At 34.8% G+C, this 17002-nt stretch overlaps 1 protein-coding gene across 5 annotated transcripts in view; it reads left to right on the plus strand.

Moving 5' to 3' along the window:
- Positions 1 to 17002, plus strand: part of INTS12 (integrator complex subunit 12) — a 35037-nt gene that overhangs the window by 858 nt on the left and 17177 nt on the right. For 2 of the 5 annotated variants that reach the window (XR_012059769.1, XM_015249442.3), the window contains exons 2-5: positions 8296 to 8460; positions 11238 to 11390; positions 12928 to 13115; positions 14537 to 14696. Coding sequence is in view for 3 of the 5 variants with exons in the window: in XM_015249442.3 (XP_015104928.1) it covers positions 8305 to 8460; positions 11238 to 11390; positions 12928 to 13115; positions 14537 to 14696 (657 nt within the window). In the remaining 2 variants the exon portion in view is untranslated. Of the gene's footprint in view, positions 1 to 3393; positions 3469 to 5683; positions 5781 to 8295; positions 8461 to 11237; positions 11391 to 12927; positions 13116 to 14536; positions 14697 to 17002 lie in introns of those variants that run through there. The other 3 variants (XR_012059770.1, XM_072939357.1, XM_072939346.1) reach the window with 3 other exon arrangements.

The raw sequence follows: 17002 nt of genomic DNA on the forward strand, positions 1-17002 counted from the left end.
GGGAAATGGGATCTAGAGGAAAGCATATATTTATATGTGAATGCCTAATTTAAGTTGGAGAAATCACAGGAGCCCTAGAAAGTGACATTTAAACGAAACCTACTTCATTCTCTCAACAAATTTTTTGAGAATTTATTAAATTCCGAGCACTAGGTATATAACAGTGAATAAAACAAGCCCCTGATTGCATGGAGTTTACAATCTGGTGGGATTACTGAATTTAAGTCAGATAAAGAATTGCGAAGAGAGTTGCAGATAGGAACATTGTACAAGTCCCCAGTCATGAAAGCGGTGTTTTTTTGTTTTGTATTGTTTTTGCTTTTTGATGTTTGAGGATTTTGGCGGGGTGGGATGGCTTTCAGTTTCTTTTTTGTTGCTTTTGGCGAAGGGACTTTGGAAATGTTTAAAATTGTGTAGGAGAGGAAAGGCCATTATACTTTGATCTCTAGTAATTCTATAGCCGTTATTTTGTGGTACTTTGCAAAATAGCAAAGTGATAGGCAAGAAAGCTAGCCTCTCCCCTTAAAGTACTCAGAGTTTTATAGAGAATATAACACATGTGCCCCCAAAAAAGTATGGTTCAAGGTAGGAAATTCCAGTACCATGAGAAAGCACTTTGAGATATCCTAGGGGGCAAGATTTTTAGTAGTACTGGGGCAGATGGGGAAGGACACACTAGCTGTGAGTAGAGTCCGCATGAAAGTGGTATTTGAGCTGGGTCTTGATAGAATTTGGAAATATATGAATGAATAAAAAGCCTCCCAGACAGAGAAAAAATGAGTAGAAGTAGCAAGGCTAGCTAATGGCTGTGCTCTAACGAAGATCTGGGGATGAAGAATTAAAATTTTTGTGCCAGTTACTGAATCTTTTTAAATGCTAGGCCAAGAAATTGGGCTTTATTTTGAAGGCAATGGGAACCTTAATTTTTAAGGAGGAAAATGGAAGAAAGAAAGAGGGAAGGAGGGAAGAAACAAGGAAGGAAGGAAGGGAGAAAGACATGTTGCAGGAACATTAATATGGCAACAGTGTTGAAGTCAAGGAGAATAACTAGATTATCGCTATAGTACGAAAAGCTAATAGAGAACTGAATCTGAGTAGTACCAGTGGAAATGGAAAATGAGGAACAAATGAGAAATGTTTAGCAGAGTCAGAATTCAAAGGAAAGGGCTGCTGATTGTTTAGATATAAGGAATTGAGGATGACTCATTGGGGCAAAGATTTAGGCCTCAGACCTGATAAATAGAGAGTGTGTCATTTACTGAAAGAAAGTTTAGGACAAGGAGCTTTGAAGGGAAGATATTCATAATCTTAATTTCAGTTATAATTGAATTTGAGATACCATTAGGGCAACCAGATAGACATGTCTACTAAGCAATTGGAAACGTGGGATTCGAGCTTAAGAGAGATTGGAATGGGGATAAACATACGAAATCATCTGCCCACAGGTGATAGTTAAAAACATGATATGTATAAGATTACCAAGGAAGAAATTGGTAGCAGAACTAAAGAAAATAGACAAGGACAGATATTTGGTCAATATAAAGAGTGATGGAGATGAGATGAGCCAGAGAAAGAGTAGCCAATATAGAAACGGAAACCCAGGAAAGCTGAGTATAACAGAACTCTTGAACTCGTGCAGGACAAAGGTTTTTGAATGAGAAAGTGAAAAACATGTACTCACTTGGCCAGCATTTACTGAGTCCCCGCTGTCTGCCTAGACAGATAGATTACAGCAGTAGGTAATGTCAGTCCAGTGCTGGTCCTCATGGAACGTACATTCTAGTGAAAAAGACAAACCCTGTTTACATGATGACCAGTGTAGTAACTATGATGAATAAGTACAGTATGTTTGGAACTATGTAACTGGAAGACTTCTTATTTTGTTAGGGGAATGTGCAGAAAAAAACTGAGGCTGGAAGGATGAATAAGATGAGGCAAGGGACACTTTATATTAAAGCTGAGGTAGAAAAGAGTATATGTTGAAAGACTTGAAATAAGTCATGGGGCTGCAACAGAGTGGGAGTAGCTTGGGATACTAGGTGACATGTAATGAGCATTTGTACTCTGTGCCAGGTACTGTTGTAACTGCTTTATATGTATTACTAGATCATGTAGGGCATTAGAGACCTTTTAAGAATCTTGTTCTTTAACCTTTGGACAATAAGAAGTGAAAAGGACTGTTTTAAGCAAGTGAATGATAGAGAAGATTTGGAGGGGAACAAGAGTAGTTGTGGGGAGACTGATTAAGCTTTAGGCCAGATAAAGATGGATGGTGGTACCTTGGTCTAGGGTGGTACTTGTAAGGATTGAAAAAGGTAGGTGAATTTGAAATATACTTAAGAGGTTTGGTGATTGAATGGGAGGTGGGGTGGAAAGTCTCAGGTTTCTGGCTGGAGCAGTAAAGTATTTGAGAGGGAATACTAGGGGAAGAACTGGTTGGGAGAAGAGTTTATGAGTGGCTCTGTTAGGGATATGTTGTATAGGAGGCACCAGTGAGATATCCAAGTGAAGCTGGTAGTTGGAGATTAGAAGAGACACATGGGCTGGAGAATGAAGAGAGAAATTTATAATTACTGGCAAAAGGGTGTAGTTCAAATTTTCTAGGGCAGTAATTCTCAAACTTTAGAGTAGATCAGAACCACCTGAAAGATTTAATACAGATTTCTGGGTCCCACTCCCAGGTTTTTTTTTTTTTTTTTTTTTTTTTTTTTTTTTTTTTTTTTTTTTTTTTTTAGTAGGTCTGGTTGTCTAGACCAAGAATTAGAATTTCTAACAGGTTCCCAGGTAATGCCTATTGCTGCTGATCCAAAGGACACATTTTAAGAAGATGTAGAGAGAAATAAGAAGATATTCAGAACCTAACCTTGAGGAACTCATTTTTGTTTAAAGGAACAGGAGGAGCTTTCAAAAAAGAATGAGAAAGTAGGAGGAAAAAACAGTATTTATTATATTTACCTGCTTAAGGCTGTGTATACTTTGGTGATAATATTTCCATGGAATGGTGGGACAAGGCCAAATTGCAGGAAGTACAGCATAAATGAAAGGAATGAAGAAAAGGAATATAAAATGTAGGTAACTTTCTTAGGAAGTTTTGCTATAAAATAAAGAAAACAGGATAGAAGATATTTAAATGTCAATGAAAAGAAGGCAGTAGAAAGAAAGAGGCTAGGGAGGGAGGTTTGAGGGTATGGAGGAGACATAGGAGTAATTCATAGCTTAAGGTTTCAGAGCATGGGAGATAGGCTCCAGGTACAGGTGGCATTACATGGAGAGCCACCCTATTATTTAACAGGTGCGGAAGAGGAAAGAATTGGTACAGGTAAGTTTGTAGATGTGGTGGCAGGAAGTTGATTTAGTTCCTCCCTGACAGTTTCTGTTTTCTCTGTGAAGTAGATCTGCCTACTAAGAAAGAGAAGCATTTCAAGGCAAATGGAGAAGGTATGACTGGTCTTCGCAGAAAGTGAGAAAGTGAGTTGACCAGAGAGACAATAGGATTGCTAAGTTGTATTGAGTGCCTTGATGAGATTGGTGACTCTGAAGATACAGAGTGTTTGTATTCCTCTCAGCTGCACTTAGAGTTTGGGTGCAGACAGGGAGAAGGTAAATAAGAAGGGTGGCTATGAAATAGATGAAACTATAGGACTATGTGGCAGGGGTGCTTAAAGACCTTAGAAGAGAGTCTTTGAAAGCCTGGACCATGAAGAATAAAAAGAGATGGAGAAAAAAGATCATTGTTTATAAGTGTGAATTTCTGTTACTTATATGCATGTGCTGTAGGCAATACCTGGCATAAGCTAAGAATTCTCTCCCACCAACACCACTAATACCGCCTTCCTAGGTCATTGACATTTTTTAGAGTAGAGATTATTATTAGTTTTCTGACATTCTTCTTTTTTTAAAGCAACATCTAGATTTTAAGTTAAACCTACGTTTAAAGCATTAAATTTCTTGTATATATTTATATCTATCTACATACACCTAGGGCTTGGTTTTCTAGAATTCTAATCCACAGTAAGAATTATATGGATCTTTCATGGTCTGTTTTTGTCATGGATTTTAGAATATACAGGAAAGAATTATACAGAAGTAACATGATTTGGTATAACTCCAGGAAAATATTTTTGGAAATAGTAAGGAAGATAGATTGACAGATTTACATGACAGTTGCTGACCTCTGTAGAACTTGAGTAGAAGGAAAATAATTTCTTTCACTATTCAGTAGTACCCCTCTTGTCCATGGGGAATATGTTCCAGGACACCCAGTGGATACCTGAAACCACTGACAGTATCAAACACTACATATACTGTGTTTTTCCCTACACATACATACATCTTATAAATTTTTATTAATAAATTAGGCACAGTGAAAGATTAACGACAGTAACTAATAGTAAACTAGAACAATTATAATAATATACTACAGTAAAAGATACATGAACGTGGTCTCTCTCTTTAGCTTCTTCAACTCTGCCAGAAATGTGACAGTGGCTTCTTCATTGGCAGACACAGCCTCTCCAGTAATTCTTCTATTTTTGGTTTAAAACTATTCCTGAATCTGTGCTTTCTGGCCCAACACATTGCCACCTATCGGAACACGTTTTCTGTTCATGTCCTCCACCTGCAGATTTAATGCCTTTTCCAGTTGAACTAAGCACTTATCATGCACTGTGGCTATAACTTTTGCAGGTGGAGGTGCGACAGCAAAACTAGCACAAATTTCTTTTTCCTTCTTCACAATTTCACAAATAGAAGATTCATTCTTACCATAGGTCTTAGAAACCTCAGCATATGAGCATCCAATTTTTTTCTTACTAAGTTGAGAACTTTCACCTTTTCGTTTAGAGAAAGCACTTTGCAGTTTTTCTGCCATATGTGAATTGCCTGCATCACTACTCTGGGTCTTTGGGGTCATTATTAAGCAAACTAAGGGTGACCTGAACACTAGCACTGTGATACCCTGACAGCCTGATATCCACGCTGGCTACTGACTAATGGTTGGGATTCACTGGACAAAGGGATGATTCATATCCTAAGCAGGACAGACTGGGCCAGCGACAGATTTCATCATGCTATACAAAGCAGCGTGCAACTTAACACGTATAATTGTTTACTTCTGAAATTTTCCGTTTAGTGTTTTCTGACTGTGGGTAATGAAAATGTCAGAAAGTGAAACCACAGGTAAAGGGGGACTACTTACTGTATGTGTGTTTGCCAGTAAGAAAGGACAAGTGATAGAAATTAGAGAAGGCGATAGAATAGGGGGAGGGAACGTAAGGGGGGAAACTAAAATATAAAGGGTAAAGCCCATAACCATGAGTGTTTTATTTTAGGCCCAACTCCTGTTTTCTGTTGGGTGAGGGAAAAAAGTTGGGATAAGCAGGTGCCAATAAGGACAAAGCAGAGGGAACAAGAAAGTGGAGGCTGCTATAAATTCAAAGTAGAGATGAATAGGAGTAAGGAAATTTTTTAAAAGAAAGAAAATTGACTTGGAAGCCTGCAGAGGCTCCTGGGTCAAAGCAGTAGAAGAGATAGAGTGATGTAAGACTGTAGTGTATAAGGATAATTGATTGTAGTCAAAGAGGAGAATAGTTATGGCAGGTTGCAAGTTTCAGTGACTGAGTATGAAGCTTCTTGGGATTGAAGATCTAAATAAACCTGGTGCAGGAAGTTGGAGAAGATCATCACTAACGATGTTAAAATTACCAAAGATGATGGCAGGAAGAAAGGAAGAAGATGAACTGGTGCAAATGTTCTGTACATGAGCAACAGTGAAAATGCAGGTGTGGATTTCAAGAAAAGATATTGATGAGTGGTGGTTATGGAATATTATTCCAAAAGCAGCAATGTGGAGTGAGGTCTCTGTAGACCTCTCTTTGCTCTTTCAGTAGGAACAAATCAAAGGAACACTACTTGAGAGAAGGTTGCAAAAGAGGTGGTGTCTGTGGGGCCAATGGGCAATAGTAAAGGTAAAGAGATAAAAGGAGTGCTTGAGGAAACAGTGGGGAATACACAGGAATGTGTTGGTAATGAGTAGGGGCTAGAAGATGATGGGCAGCTAGTAATGAAGTTAACGTGGGGAAGGGAAAGAGCTGAGCTGAATGGGAGTACTGGAGGGATTTTCAAGTGGAAGGTAATCTGTATCTTAAAGCAGCCACTATGCATATGTAATAGGGAAAGGGAAACTGGAATTTGCTAGATAGGCTACAGCATTGGCCTCCAGACTTCCCTCATCATTTATTCCATGAGTGAAAAAATTGAGCACACTTGCTTATGTGTGTATTTAGTTACCAGTTGTATGCATGTACTACTATCATTCTGTACACTTTATTTTTTTTTTTTACTAAAAGATTAAAAATCAAAAGAAATTCTAATATTTTTTTCTCTGTATTCTACTGGGAAGACCACTGGCTAGAGGGACATGTTAATAATTTAGGGCATGGGTATAAAGTCTATTCATTATAAAAATAAATTGCAAGTTCATATAAAAAGAACTGGCTCCTAGTTGGTGCTGATGACATGATCTGTAGTCTTGTAATCTAGGTGCTGACTCTTGTTACCTAATCTATAATGTAAACCTTTTATCTATGATTATGGAAATATGTAACAATAAATACTTTGCTTTTTCTAATATATTAAAAGGATTCTTCTAAGTGTCAGTCTTTTCAGTACCTCATAATACAGATTGTTGTAAGTAAACTGCTATGCTGTTTAGCTTTAAAAAGTTAGGTGAGCAGAAAGACTGGGCTGTCTTCCCTTGTGCACTCAGGAGGCATGGCAGCCTTACTCCTTTTCATCATGGACCTTTTAATGAGGAGCTCTTTTCTCCTCAGAATGTAAATGGTGACCAGCCTCATGAGTAAATTTTTTAAAAATACATTTCTGTACCTATCATTATTTTTGATGATGTTTGTAATAATACAATCTTAAGAAGTGACAGAGGTTGCTTCTCAACTTTTATTAACTGTTTGAGGTAGGTTATTTTTCTTTTAGTATTGACCTTTGGACCCCTTCTCATGGGTGATTGAGTAGAGCACGAAATTTGACAGTAATTTTGTGGCTATCAGATAGATACCTAATACCTTCTTTAAAACTTTTTTAAAAGCCTAGTAGGGTATGTGTGTGTGTATGTTTCCTATAAAAATTGGAGAGGGATTAAGGAGGGAAGTAGATGGGGAAGGAACAAACAAAATCCATTTTCAAGCTGAGCTTTCTTATGCCAAGATTCAACCTATAGCAAGTTTCAATGGCTTTGTAAACCCCTGAAAATGAGAGATTAACGTGGAACTGGTGACAGATCCTTAACTCTAGCAGTGCAAGTGCGTTGCATTCTTATAATATTTACCTTGAGGATAGAAGATAATTTCAAACTCTAGAATGCTGATCAAAGGATTGAATACAAAGTATACATTTTTGTTTTAATAAAATAAAGTATTTTATTCCTTGCCTGAATAAGTGTTTGAAAAAGTGACACCAGAAGTAGAACCATATGACAGCATTGGTATTAGCTGAAAACAAAACTTTTTAATGTTTTAAAATTTCATAAGCCTTTGATGTGTATCTTCACTATTTTTTAAGCTCCATGGGACACATTGAATATCATAGACCCTGTGGGAGATATGTATATAGTATGGCACCACTTGTCAGAGACCTTTTTCAAAGTAGGTTAATGTGTGAGATCTAAATGTGATGCAGTAAGATTATTGTTAGTATGTTTTCTGAGGCATTCGAGATTGGGGATGAGAACTAAGGAGGAAAAAAAAAAGGATAGTTGATGTAAAAGCTTCAGCAGTGACCTTTATAGCTCATTGCTTAATGCATTCTCTGACTGTTGCCCTCTGGTGACACCCTTCCCCCAACCTTTTTTTTTTTAATATATATATATATAATGGAAATAAAAGGTTTGAGAGAAGAGCTTTTGATATATGTATGTAGTAAACTTGACTTAAAACAGATTAAGTTCCTGTGTGCTGAATTGTAAGCGTGTTATTTCAAAACAGTGTTAGGAAGGGGCTCTGTAGCAGGGAGGTGCTTATCTGGATTTAAAATTTTGCCATGGATATGGATACAAAGAAAATTGATAATGTTCTTGCTTCTGGAGAAAAGTAATAGATAATACCAGTCAGGGACAAGAAGGAAATTTACTTATATCTGTAATAACCCTTAGAACATTTGGAATTTTCTATCATGTACAGACTATTACCTATTATAAACAAAGGAACAAAATAGATGAACTTTGACATAGATTATTGACCATTGTCTGTAAATTACTTTCCCCTCTTTTTTTTTTTTATTCAGGTGTCTGCTATGGCTGCTACTGTGAACTTGGAACTTGATCCCATTTTTTTGAAAGCACTAGGCTTCTTACATTCAAAGAGTAAGGATTCTGCTGAAAAGTTGAAAGCACTACTGGATGAATCTTTGGCTCGGGGCATTGATTCAAGTTACCGTCCTTCTCAAAAGGTACCTATCTGAATAAAAAGCTTGAAGGGAGTTTTGTAAAGCCTATAGTAAAACAGTGTTAACATTTCGATGATCTCAAAACAATCTCTTTGCCAAAATAATCATTTTCTTGTGGCATGAAGAAATTATATTTTATAGTGTTCTTTTCTTCCTTCAAGCTTTCAGAGAGCTGTTACACTATATAGAAAAGTTAGCTGGGAATGGGGGATATTCTGTTCTACTACTTTATGTGTATGGAAACCCACTTGTTAAAGATATATTTCAATTTCTAGTTCTTTATTATCAGATTTTTTTTAAGCAGCTGAATGAAACATAACTTGTAATTATTCCCTAATGTTTTAGGAGCAAAAAATATTGAAGTAAAAGGACAGAGATTTTGCAATGAAGTATATTAAATGTGGATAGGATAATTTAAGGAAAAAAGAAGGTATGGATAAACTATGAGAGCTATGTAGTTCCAGTTGTGATAATAACAAAGTGGCCAAGCAGCTTTATGTAAAAAGAATATACATTTTGGAACCAGACAAGTTGTTTTAAATCCCAGCTTACCTCTTACTAGTGTGGTGATCTGTAACATATCTTGAACATTTATAGTGTCCCAGGTACTTTTCTGAGTGGTATATGTGTATAATTAATTGTGATCCTTTGAGATAGAAATTATTTATTTTCATTTTATAATAAGGAAACTGAGGTATAGTAACATTTTACCCAGCCTCTGTTTCTTTATTAGTAAAATGAGGCTAATAAGAACTACCTTACAAAGTTATGAAAATTTAAAGAGAAAATATGTCAGTCACCTAGTGCAGTATCTACCTGGTACATAATAGGCTCTTAGTGACTGGCAGCTCTTACTATATTCTCTAATACCTAGTAAGGCATTCTTTCAAACCTTTCTAAAGCTGTAGCCTTGAAACTCCAAGTCACCCATACCAAACTGAGAAGAAGACAGAATTCCATGACTAGCTCAGTCTAATCCAGAATCTCAAACTCAAAACAGGCCACATCCCAGACTTAGCATCCAAGAAAACTGAAATTTTGCTGCCAGCCTTCTTTTAACACTAACTCTAGTATTCATAAACCTTTTTCTATTGATTTTTGAATAATGGAGCCATTGTGACTTCATTTGTTTCACCATTCTCATTCTGGTAGGTTCAATGAGCTTAAGCCTACCAAACTAATAAATTTCAACAAAATACACCAACAAATTCATTCTGCACTGAATATTGATATTATCCAAATAGGAAATTCATATTATTACTGAAGAAGCAGTATTTTGAGATTCTAAAACAGAAGGAAACTCATCTGTTTAAGTACATGAGAAGTTTGTTGCAATTAAAAAACCTCCCACCCTTAGATTTATAACTGATATTAACTTCTCTTGGTCAGTTTAGAGAAAATTCTCTGCTAGGTATTTTTAAAATGCAGGTTCATTTAATTTTAATTTTTAGCTGAACATTTTCATCTCTAGAACTGGTGAGAGTCACCTGGAGGCAGTGGTGTGCTTATAAACATTAATAACTGTCTGTCCAAATGTAATTCCAACATAAAAATTGGGAATAATTCCAATGAGCTACTATATGCAAAAGCTTTTTATACTATTAACAACAGATAGCAAATATATACATCAGCAAAGCAGTAATAATAAGAAGGATTACAAGTTTAAAACAGAAAGAATAGACAAGCCACAGACTGAGAGAAAAGATTTGCAAATCATGTATCTGATAAAGAGCTTGTATCCAGAATCTATGAAGAATTATATTCAATAATAAAACAACCCTTTTTTTTTCAAATGGGCAAAAATTTTTAACAAACACTTTACCAAAGAAGATAAATGTATGGCAAATAAGTACTTGAAGAAATGTAACATCAGTAGCCATTAGGAAAATGTAAAATAAATCTACAGTGATATGCCACTACATACCTATTAAAATGTCAAAAATTAAAAAGATTGGCCATACTAAATGCTGATGAGGATGTGAGGATGTGAAGGAACTGGGTCTCATATACTCCTGATGAAAATATAAAATGGTATACCACTTTTGAACATGGTTTGGCAGTTTCTTATAAAGTTAAACATAAACCTATCATACGATCCAGGCATTCCACTCCTAGACATTTATTCTAGAGAAATGAAAGTATATGTCCATATAAAGTTTTGTACATGAACGTTCATAACAGTTTTATTTGTTACAACCCCAAACTGTAAACAACCCAAATGTCCATCAATAGGTAAACAAATAAACAGATCATGGTATGTTCAATGGAATGCTATTCAGCAACATAAGGGATGAACTTTTTATACATTCAACAACTTTGATGAATCTCAAAATTAACATGCTAAGTGAAAGAAGCCAGAAAAAAGAGTATATACTGCATGATTCCATTTATATAAATTTCTAGAAAATGCAAAGTGATCTATAGTTACAGAAGCAGTTCAGGGAGGCTTATTTTTTTGGGATGTCTCCTTCTAAGAGTGATAGCCAAAGGCCACAAGGAAACTTTGAGGGATGATGGATGTGTTCATTATGCTGATTGTAATGATGGCTTCTTACGTGTGAAACTATGTAGTGAAACTTACCAAATTTTACACTTTAAATAGGTGCAGTTCGTATATCAGTTATTTCTCAATGAAGTTGCTTTAAAAAAGACAATACATTGATCACAACATGATGTCTTAATTTTTAATTGAAAATTGTTTAGATTTATGATCTATTTTTAATAATATATTAAATAGTCTGAATATTTAATTACGGATATTGTTTTAATTTCACCTGTAGGATGTGGAGCCACCCAAAATTTCAAGCACAAAAACTGTTTCCATTAAGCAAGAGCCCAAAACAACATCCAGTCTTCCTTCTGGCAATAATAATGGCAAGGTCCTCACAACTGAAAAGGTAAAGAAGGAAGGTGAAAAGAGACCTGCTGATAAAGTAAGATTTTATTTTACTCTAGTAAATTAGCCAATCAGTCCATTGTTTACAGGCAGAAACAATGTTCGGTGCTTACTTTTTGTATATAATAGTGGGTAAAATTACATAATAATCACTCAATAAATATATTTTCATAATTATAGATGTTGGTTTTTTGAAAAATAATTAAAATTTAGAAACATTTTTAAACCACTTACTGAAGTCATTGTTAACAAATATTTGAGCCCTAGAGGATGTATTCATTTCATGTATAAACTTTAATCTGTAACTCAAAGGTGTGACAGTTGTTGAAAGGAAAAGATGGTGAGGAAAGAATAAAGACACAAAATATCTTTGTAATATAAAGATATAAATGACTAAATGAAATTTGTTACTGATTGACATGTACGTTAATAGAGTTACAGATAACTCTTGATTTTGAATGATTTCTGCACATAGTTAATTATTAGGATTTTAACACTTCGTAAAAAATACATTTAAAAATAGTAACCTCTGCCTCAAGGTAGAGTGTTTTCATACTTTTTCTAAATATTGGCTATTTGTAAACTATATTGTATTGTTTTTGTGCTTTTAAATGTATATAAATGGTATCATACTGTACATATATATATCTTTTGGCAACTTTTTCTCTTCAACAGTGTGCTTTTGAATTTTATCTATCCTGATACATGAATATCTGAGCATTTTTTTCAGCTACCATGTAATATTCATTCTGTGAATAAATCAGTTTACCCATTCCCCTACTGCTAAGCAATCAGCTCAATTCTCCTTTTTCTCTATTACAGTGGAGTTTCAGTGAACTGCTTACATGTATCTCTTCGTGCACATGGTGATAGTTTCTGTAGAATATATTTCTGTGAGTGGATGTGATAGGGTAGGTACATCTTCAACTTTATTGGGCAGAAGTAGATGTACTGAATTTATATTCTGACCAATAGAGTATAAGAATTCCAAATTCTCCATGTCTTATCAGACTTTTTAATTTTTGGCAATCTGACAGATGTATCTATGACATTTATATCTTAAAGAGAGGAGCCAGAATTTGCTTTGAAGCAAGTATGGCAATGTGTTAAGCCTGGACAACTGGTAACATTTCATTATTTGCTTTTTTTCAATATATTTTAATTATCAGTAGTTTATAATTTTAAATATTTAAAATAAAAAAATAGCCTTAAGAATAGCATTATTAGTGCTGTGGCTTCTCAATTCAAAACACAATGAGTGAAAAAGAAGAGGAAGTGTAAGTAAATCCACTGAAGTTCCAGGAGTCTTTAATGGATGAAAGAGTACAAAGAGAAATATAGATGCATGCTAAACTGTTCTGATTTATGTATTTCTACCTTGTTGGTTTCTTTTAACATACTGATTATGAACTTATTATAAAACTTTGGCAGGTCTTTGGTTTGTAATCTGTCCCTAACAATGTGAAAATATCTGTCTAGTGGACTTGATCATTGCACACTGTCTATCTTATCCATCTCTCAGTGATTTAAAGTTTACTGTAACGTGTTAATTTCTGATTGGATGCTTTTTATAGATGAAATCAGATACCACTGAAGGAGCTGATATTCCAAAGAAACCTAAACTGGAGAAACCAGAGACACGCTCCTCCCCCATTACTGTCCAAACCAGCAAGGATTTAGCTATGGCTGACCTTTCCAGCTTTGAGGAGACCAGTGCTGATGATTTTGCCATGGAAATGGGATTGGCCTGTGTTGTTTGTAGGTAAGTTGTACTTTGTCACAAGATTCTTTTGTTTCTTTGTAAAGAACAAACAAGTTAAAAAAAAAAAGTCAGGCCAACTGTTGAGTGTTTTTTATTTTGTTTGTATTATTTGGGGGTGGGTAGGAGATAAGTTGACTATTCCCTGTGAACTGCCCATATAGCATATGGCAGCTTAACATCTTGAACTTTGTCAAGATTTTATCTTCCTGACTGGCATTTAATCAGTTATGTTGTAGTAACATTTTCTGCATTCTTGGATTCTAGAGGGAAAGAAGTTATGGCTTTATTCTTTAGTGAGGAAGAGTCTGTTTAGCAGACTTAATTATTTCCATCTTTCTTTTTAAGAAGACTGTAGCTTTTTTTTTCTTCCTGAAGTGTTGATAGTATTTGTAAAATAAATGGTTATGTATAATTTTCTAAAATACCATTAAATCTTTTCCTAAGGTTAATGGAAATGAAATGAATGGATATGTAGGTTATTCTGCATGTTGTTTTAAAACATGGATACATAATTATAAAAACAGAATTCTGCTTACTGAAAGATTCATTTTAAAAATCAGAATAATTAGATTTCACACTCTTTGATGTCAGGAGCTATATTTCTAATTGTTGATGACTTTCCTTGCCTAGCACAACAGAGAAGATTGAAACCTTTGTTGCTAATTTCTTCATGAAAATGTTAAATTCTGGTGCATTGGGACTGAGGAAATAACTATAAACTTTTGTGAGCCATATAAATAATCAGTTAATGTACTTCTGAATAGGATCATTTTGTTAGAGCATCACTGTATTCATATACATTTGTTTATTTCAACTTTTATCTCCATAAGGGTTATTGTTTTTATATAAAGAAATAAATGGTAAAATAGTAAGGGGGAAAGAACTAGTAGTTGTAACCCTCCATTAGGAGTCTAAGGCTGTTGCTGTTAGAATTTATACTTTTTGATATACATATTGCTCCATTCTATTCAGTTGATAAGACATTTAGTTTTTTGAACACCCTATGTCTGCACAGTAGTGTGCTAGGCACTATGGATAATTCTGTCCATAGGCGGCTCATCTATTAGTGAAGAAGATAGAACAATATGTAGGCAACAAATATAAAGGAATTTAACAGAGGTACAAAGAAGGTGTTGAAGGCCTAGCCAAAGAGAAAGAAAAAAATTATAATGAGAAATGACAGTTTTATATAGCCAAATTTACTCACTAAGTCACTTATATACATTTATTAATAATTGAGCATAACCTTTAAAAAAAATGAAGTGTTTATGCAGGCTGCATGTTGTGATTTGTTATTTTGCTCTTTGGTTTTCTGGGTTTTTTACCCTCTTTAATATATCAAAATTTACCAGAACAACCCTAAAATGGCTTTAAATTATTGCCTTCAAATAAGTGTAATGTTTAATGGTTTATTTTCTTAGGCAAATGACAGTGGCATCCGGTAATCAATTAGTAGAATGTCAGGAATGCCATAATCTCTACCACCAAGATTGCCATAAGCCCCAGGTGACAGACAAGGAAGTGAATGACCCTCGCCTTGTGTGGTATTGTGCCCGATGTACCAGACAAATGAAAAGAATGGTAGGAATCATTTCTCTCTATTTTAAACAAATAGTTCTTTTGTTGATGTGTGCTTTTTAAAATAAAAATTTGAGCATTTGTGCTATTGATAAAAATAAATCAGATAAGCTGATCATTCAAATGTTTGTGAACATAGGGTATATATGTGATTAATGTATCTGTGCCTAAATGGACCACACCATGTATATGTATTTTTCTGTGTTCAGCTTTTAGCTTGTTCTAATATAAAAAAAAAAGGATTGAAGACCACCAAAATAGAATATTCCTTACTAGTATGTATTTATAGACATTTAAACATCTGTAACAATTTATAAATATAATTATAAACATTTAAAAATACTACAAAGCACTGTGGGAAGAGTCCACTAAGGAAGTACTAGAATGTCTCTTCTTGAGTGAGCTCAAACCACCAAACTTACAAGCTGTGTGCAGAGGCACTGCTTGTATCTGCATCTCTGTCTTTCTGTCTGTGTTTCTCTCTCTGTTCCCCAGTCTTTCCTTTTCACTGTCTTCCACTGACCATTTATCCTATTTTCCCATGTGCTTTCTCAGTTTACTGCTCACAAACATAACTGCCCTGAATTTCATACTGAAACACGTTTTCATTTGTTATATTCATAGTTTTCTAAATTTTATTTATTTAAAAAGTAAACAAATGAACGTTATCATTTTCGTTTTAAAGAAATCAAGTTATTATTTATTTCAGTGACTTGTTTGTGTCTCCTATGCCCCCTCCCCTTCTTTAGATTAGGGACTCTTGATAGAAGAGTTCTCATATCTGTTAACCAAATGAATTTCTATATAATTTTTTTCTGACCAAATATATCTTTTTAAAGTCAGAAAAAATCAAGATATCTGCTTTACTTTTTAACCATTTAAATCAGAAATAGATTGTTTTTATTACTATGAAAAGTAGTAAAATGGTAGTATTTATACTTTCTCTTTGTAACAGGAAATTTCTATGACAAAGTACAGGTTTTTTCTGCTCAATCTGATTTTTATCTAGTCTATTATTTAAACTAGCCCCTGCCCAGGACCTCAACCAAAGTGATTATGAGTGAGCAAAATAGTACATTCCAGGACATTGACACAAGTAATCACTAAGAATTGATAATAGTCAAAATAAGAAATTTGTGACAGTAATCTGGCTTTCTTTAGTGTATCTTCTAAGTTTATTATTATTTCATTGTAAGTCTCTTAATAAAGTAAACACTGTTCTCTCCTAAGTTTTTCCTCCTGCATATTTTGTGACTTAGTTACACCAAATCTATACTTATAGTTCTAACCCTCTTTCTGGAGTGAATTTTGGCAGCTAACCAGATACCCTACAGTTACTTTAAGTTTTGTATTTTTTAAATTAGAATTGTTTTCTTCTCCACTCAGTTTTTTCCCCAGTTCCACTTTTATTGCCTGTTTTACAAATCCCCCATTTCTTGTCACTTGCTTTAGCCTCTGAAGATCTCCTTGCTTCCCTTCAGTCCACTTTACTCACTACAATTAGAATATTCTTCTAAAATATTTATCTAACTTTATCTGTTTAAGTATGCCCCATACTTATGACTCTCAGTTACCTATATAATGAAGTTATCCTCATTAGGGTAGATGTATGGACCTTCTCTCTTTGACCCAAGTCTACCTTTGTGTCCTTCTCTCCCACCACTTCACCATATACACCCACATACTCTGGTCATGCCAGACCAAATGGTTCATTCCCCGAGTATGTGGTGAACTTTCATGTTCCCGTATGTCCTATTTCTCAGCTTCTCTTCATCTGGGCTACCTTTTATTCTTTATCAACTTCACAAATTAAATGTCTAATTCATTTATTGTTAAGACCAAGTCTCATTCACTGGCAAAGCACCAGAGCAGAGCTCAGGACTGGACATATTCTACATTCTGTTGTTCTGGTTTTAATACATAAAATGGAGGAAATGTAGATTAGCACCAGCAAATTCAGTCTGTGTCCAAGAGTCAAGTGTTAAATGGGGAGTCGTGACTAATGTTAGAATATGATAAGAATACACCAAGAGTGGACCTAGGGAAACACCAAAAGGCATGATCTGAAGTGAGCCTGAAGATGAGGATCCAGTAAACACAAGGGTTAATGAGAAAAAGGAATTTGGAAATAGTGAGGATGCTAAATCAAATCATTCCTACTATAATTGCTTCAGTAAGATTTTCATGTGTGCATTGGTTATTGCTCCAAGTTGTCTCGAAGATACTATAGATAGCATCTTATATCCCCTTTCTCCTTGTACTAATTTCTCCAACTAGGGCAGGTTAACTAGGGCAGGTTCTGCAGTACA

Source organism: Vicugna pacos, chromosome 2 (assembly GCF_048564905.1).
Source record: "Vicugna pacos chromosome 2, VicPac4, whole genome shotgun sequence".
Lineage (NCBI taxonomy): Eukaryota > Metazoa > Chordata > Mammalia > Artiodactyla > Camelidae > Vicugna > Vicugna pacos.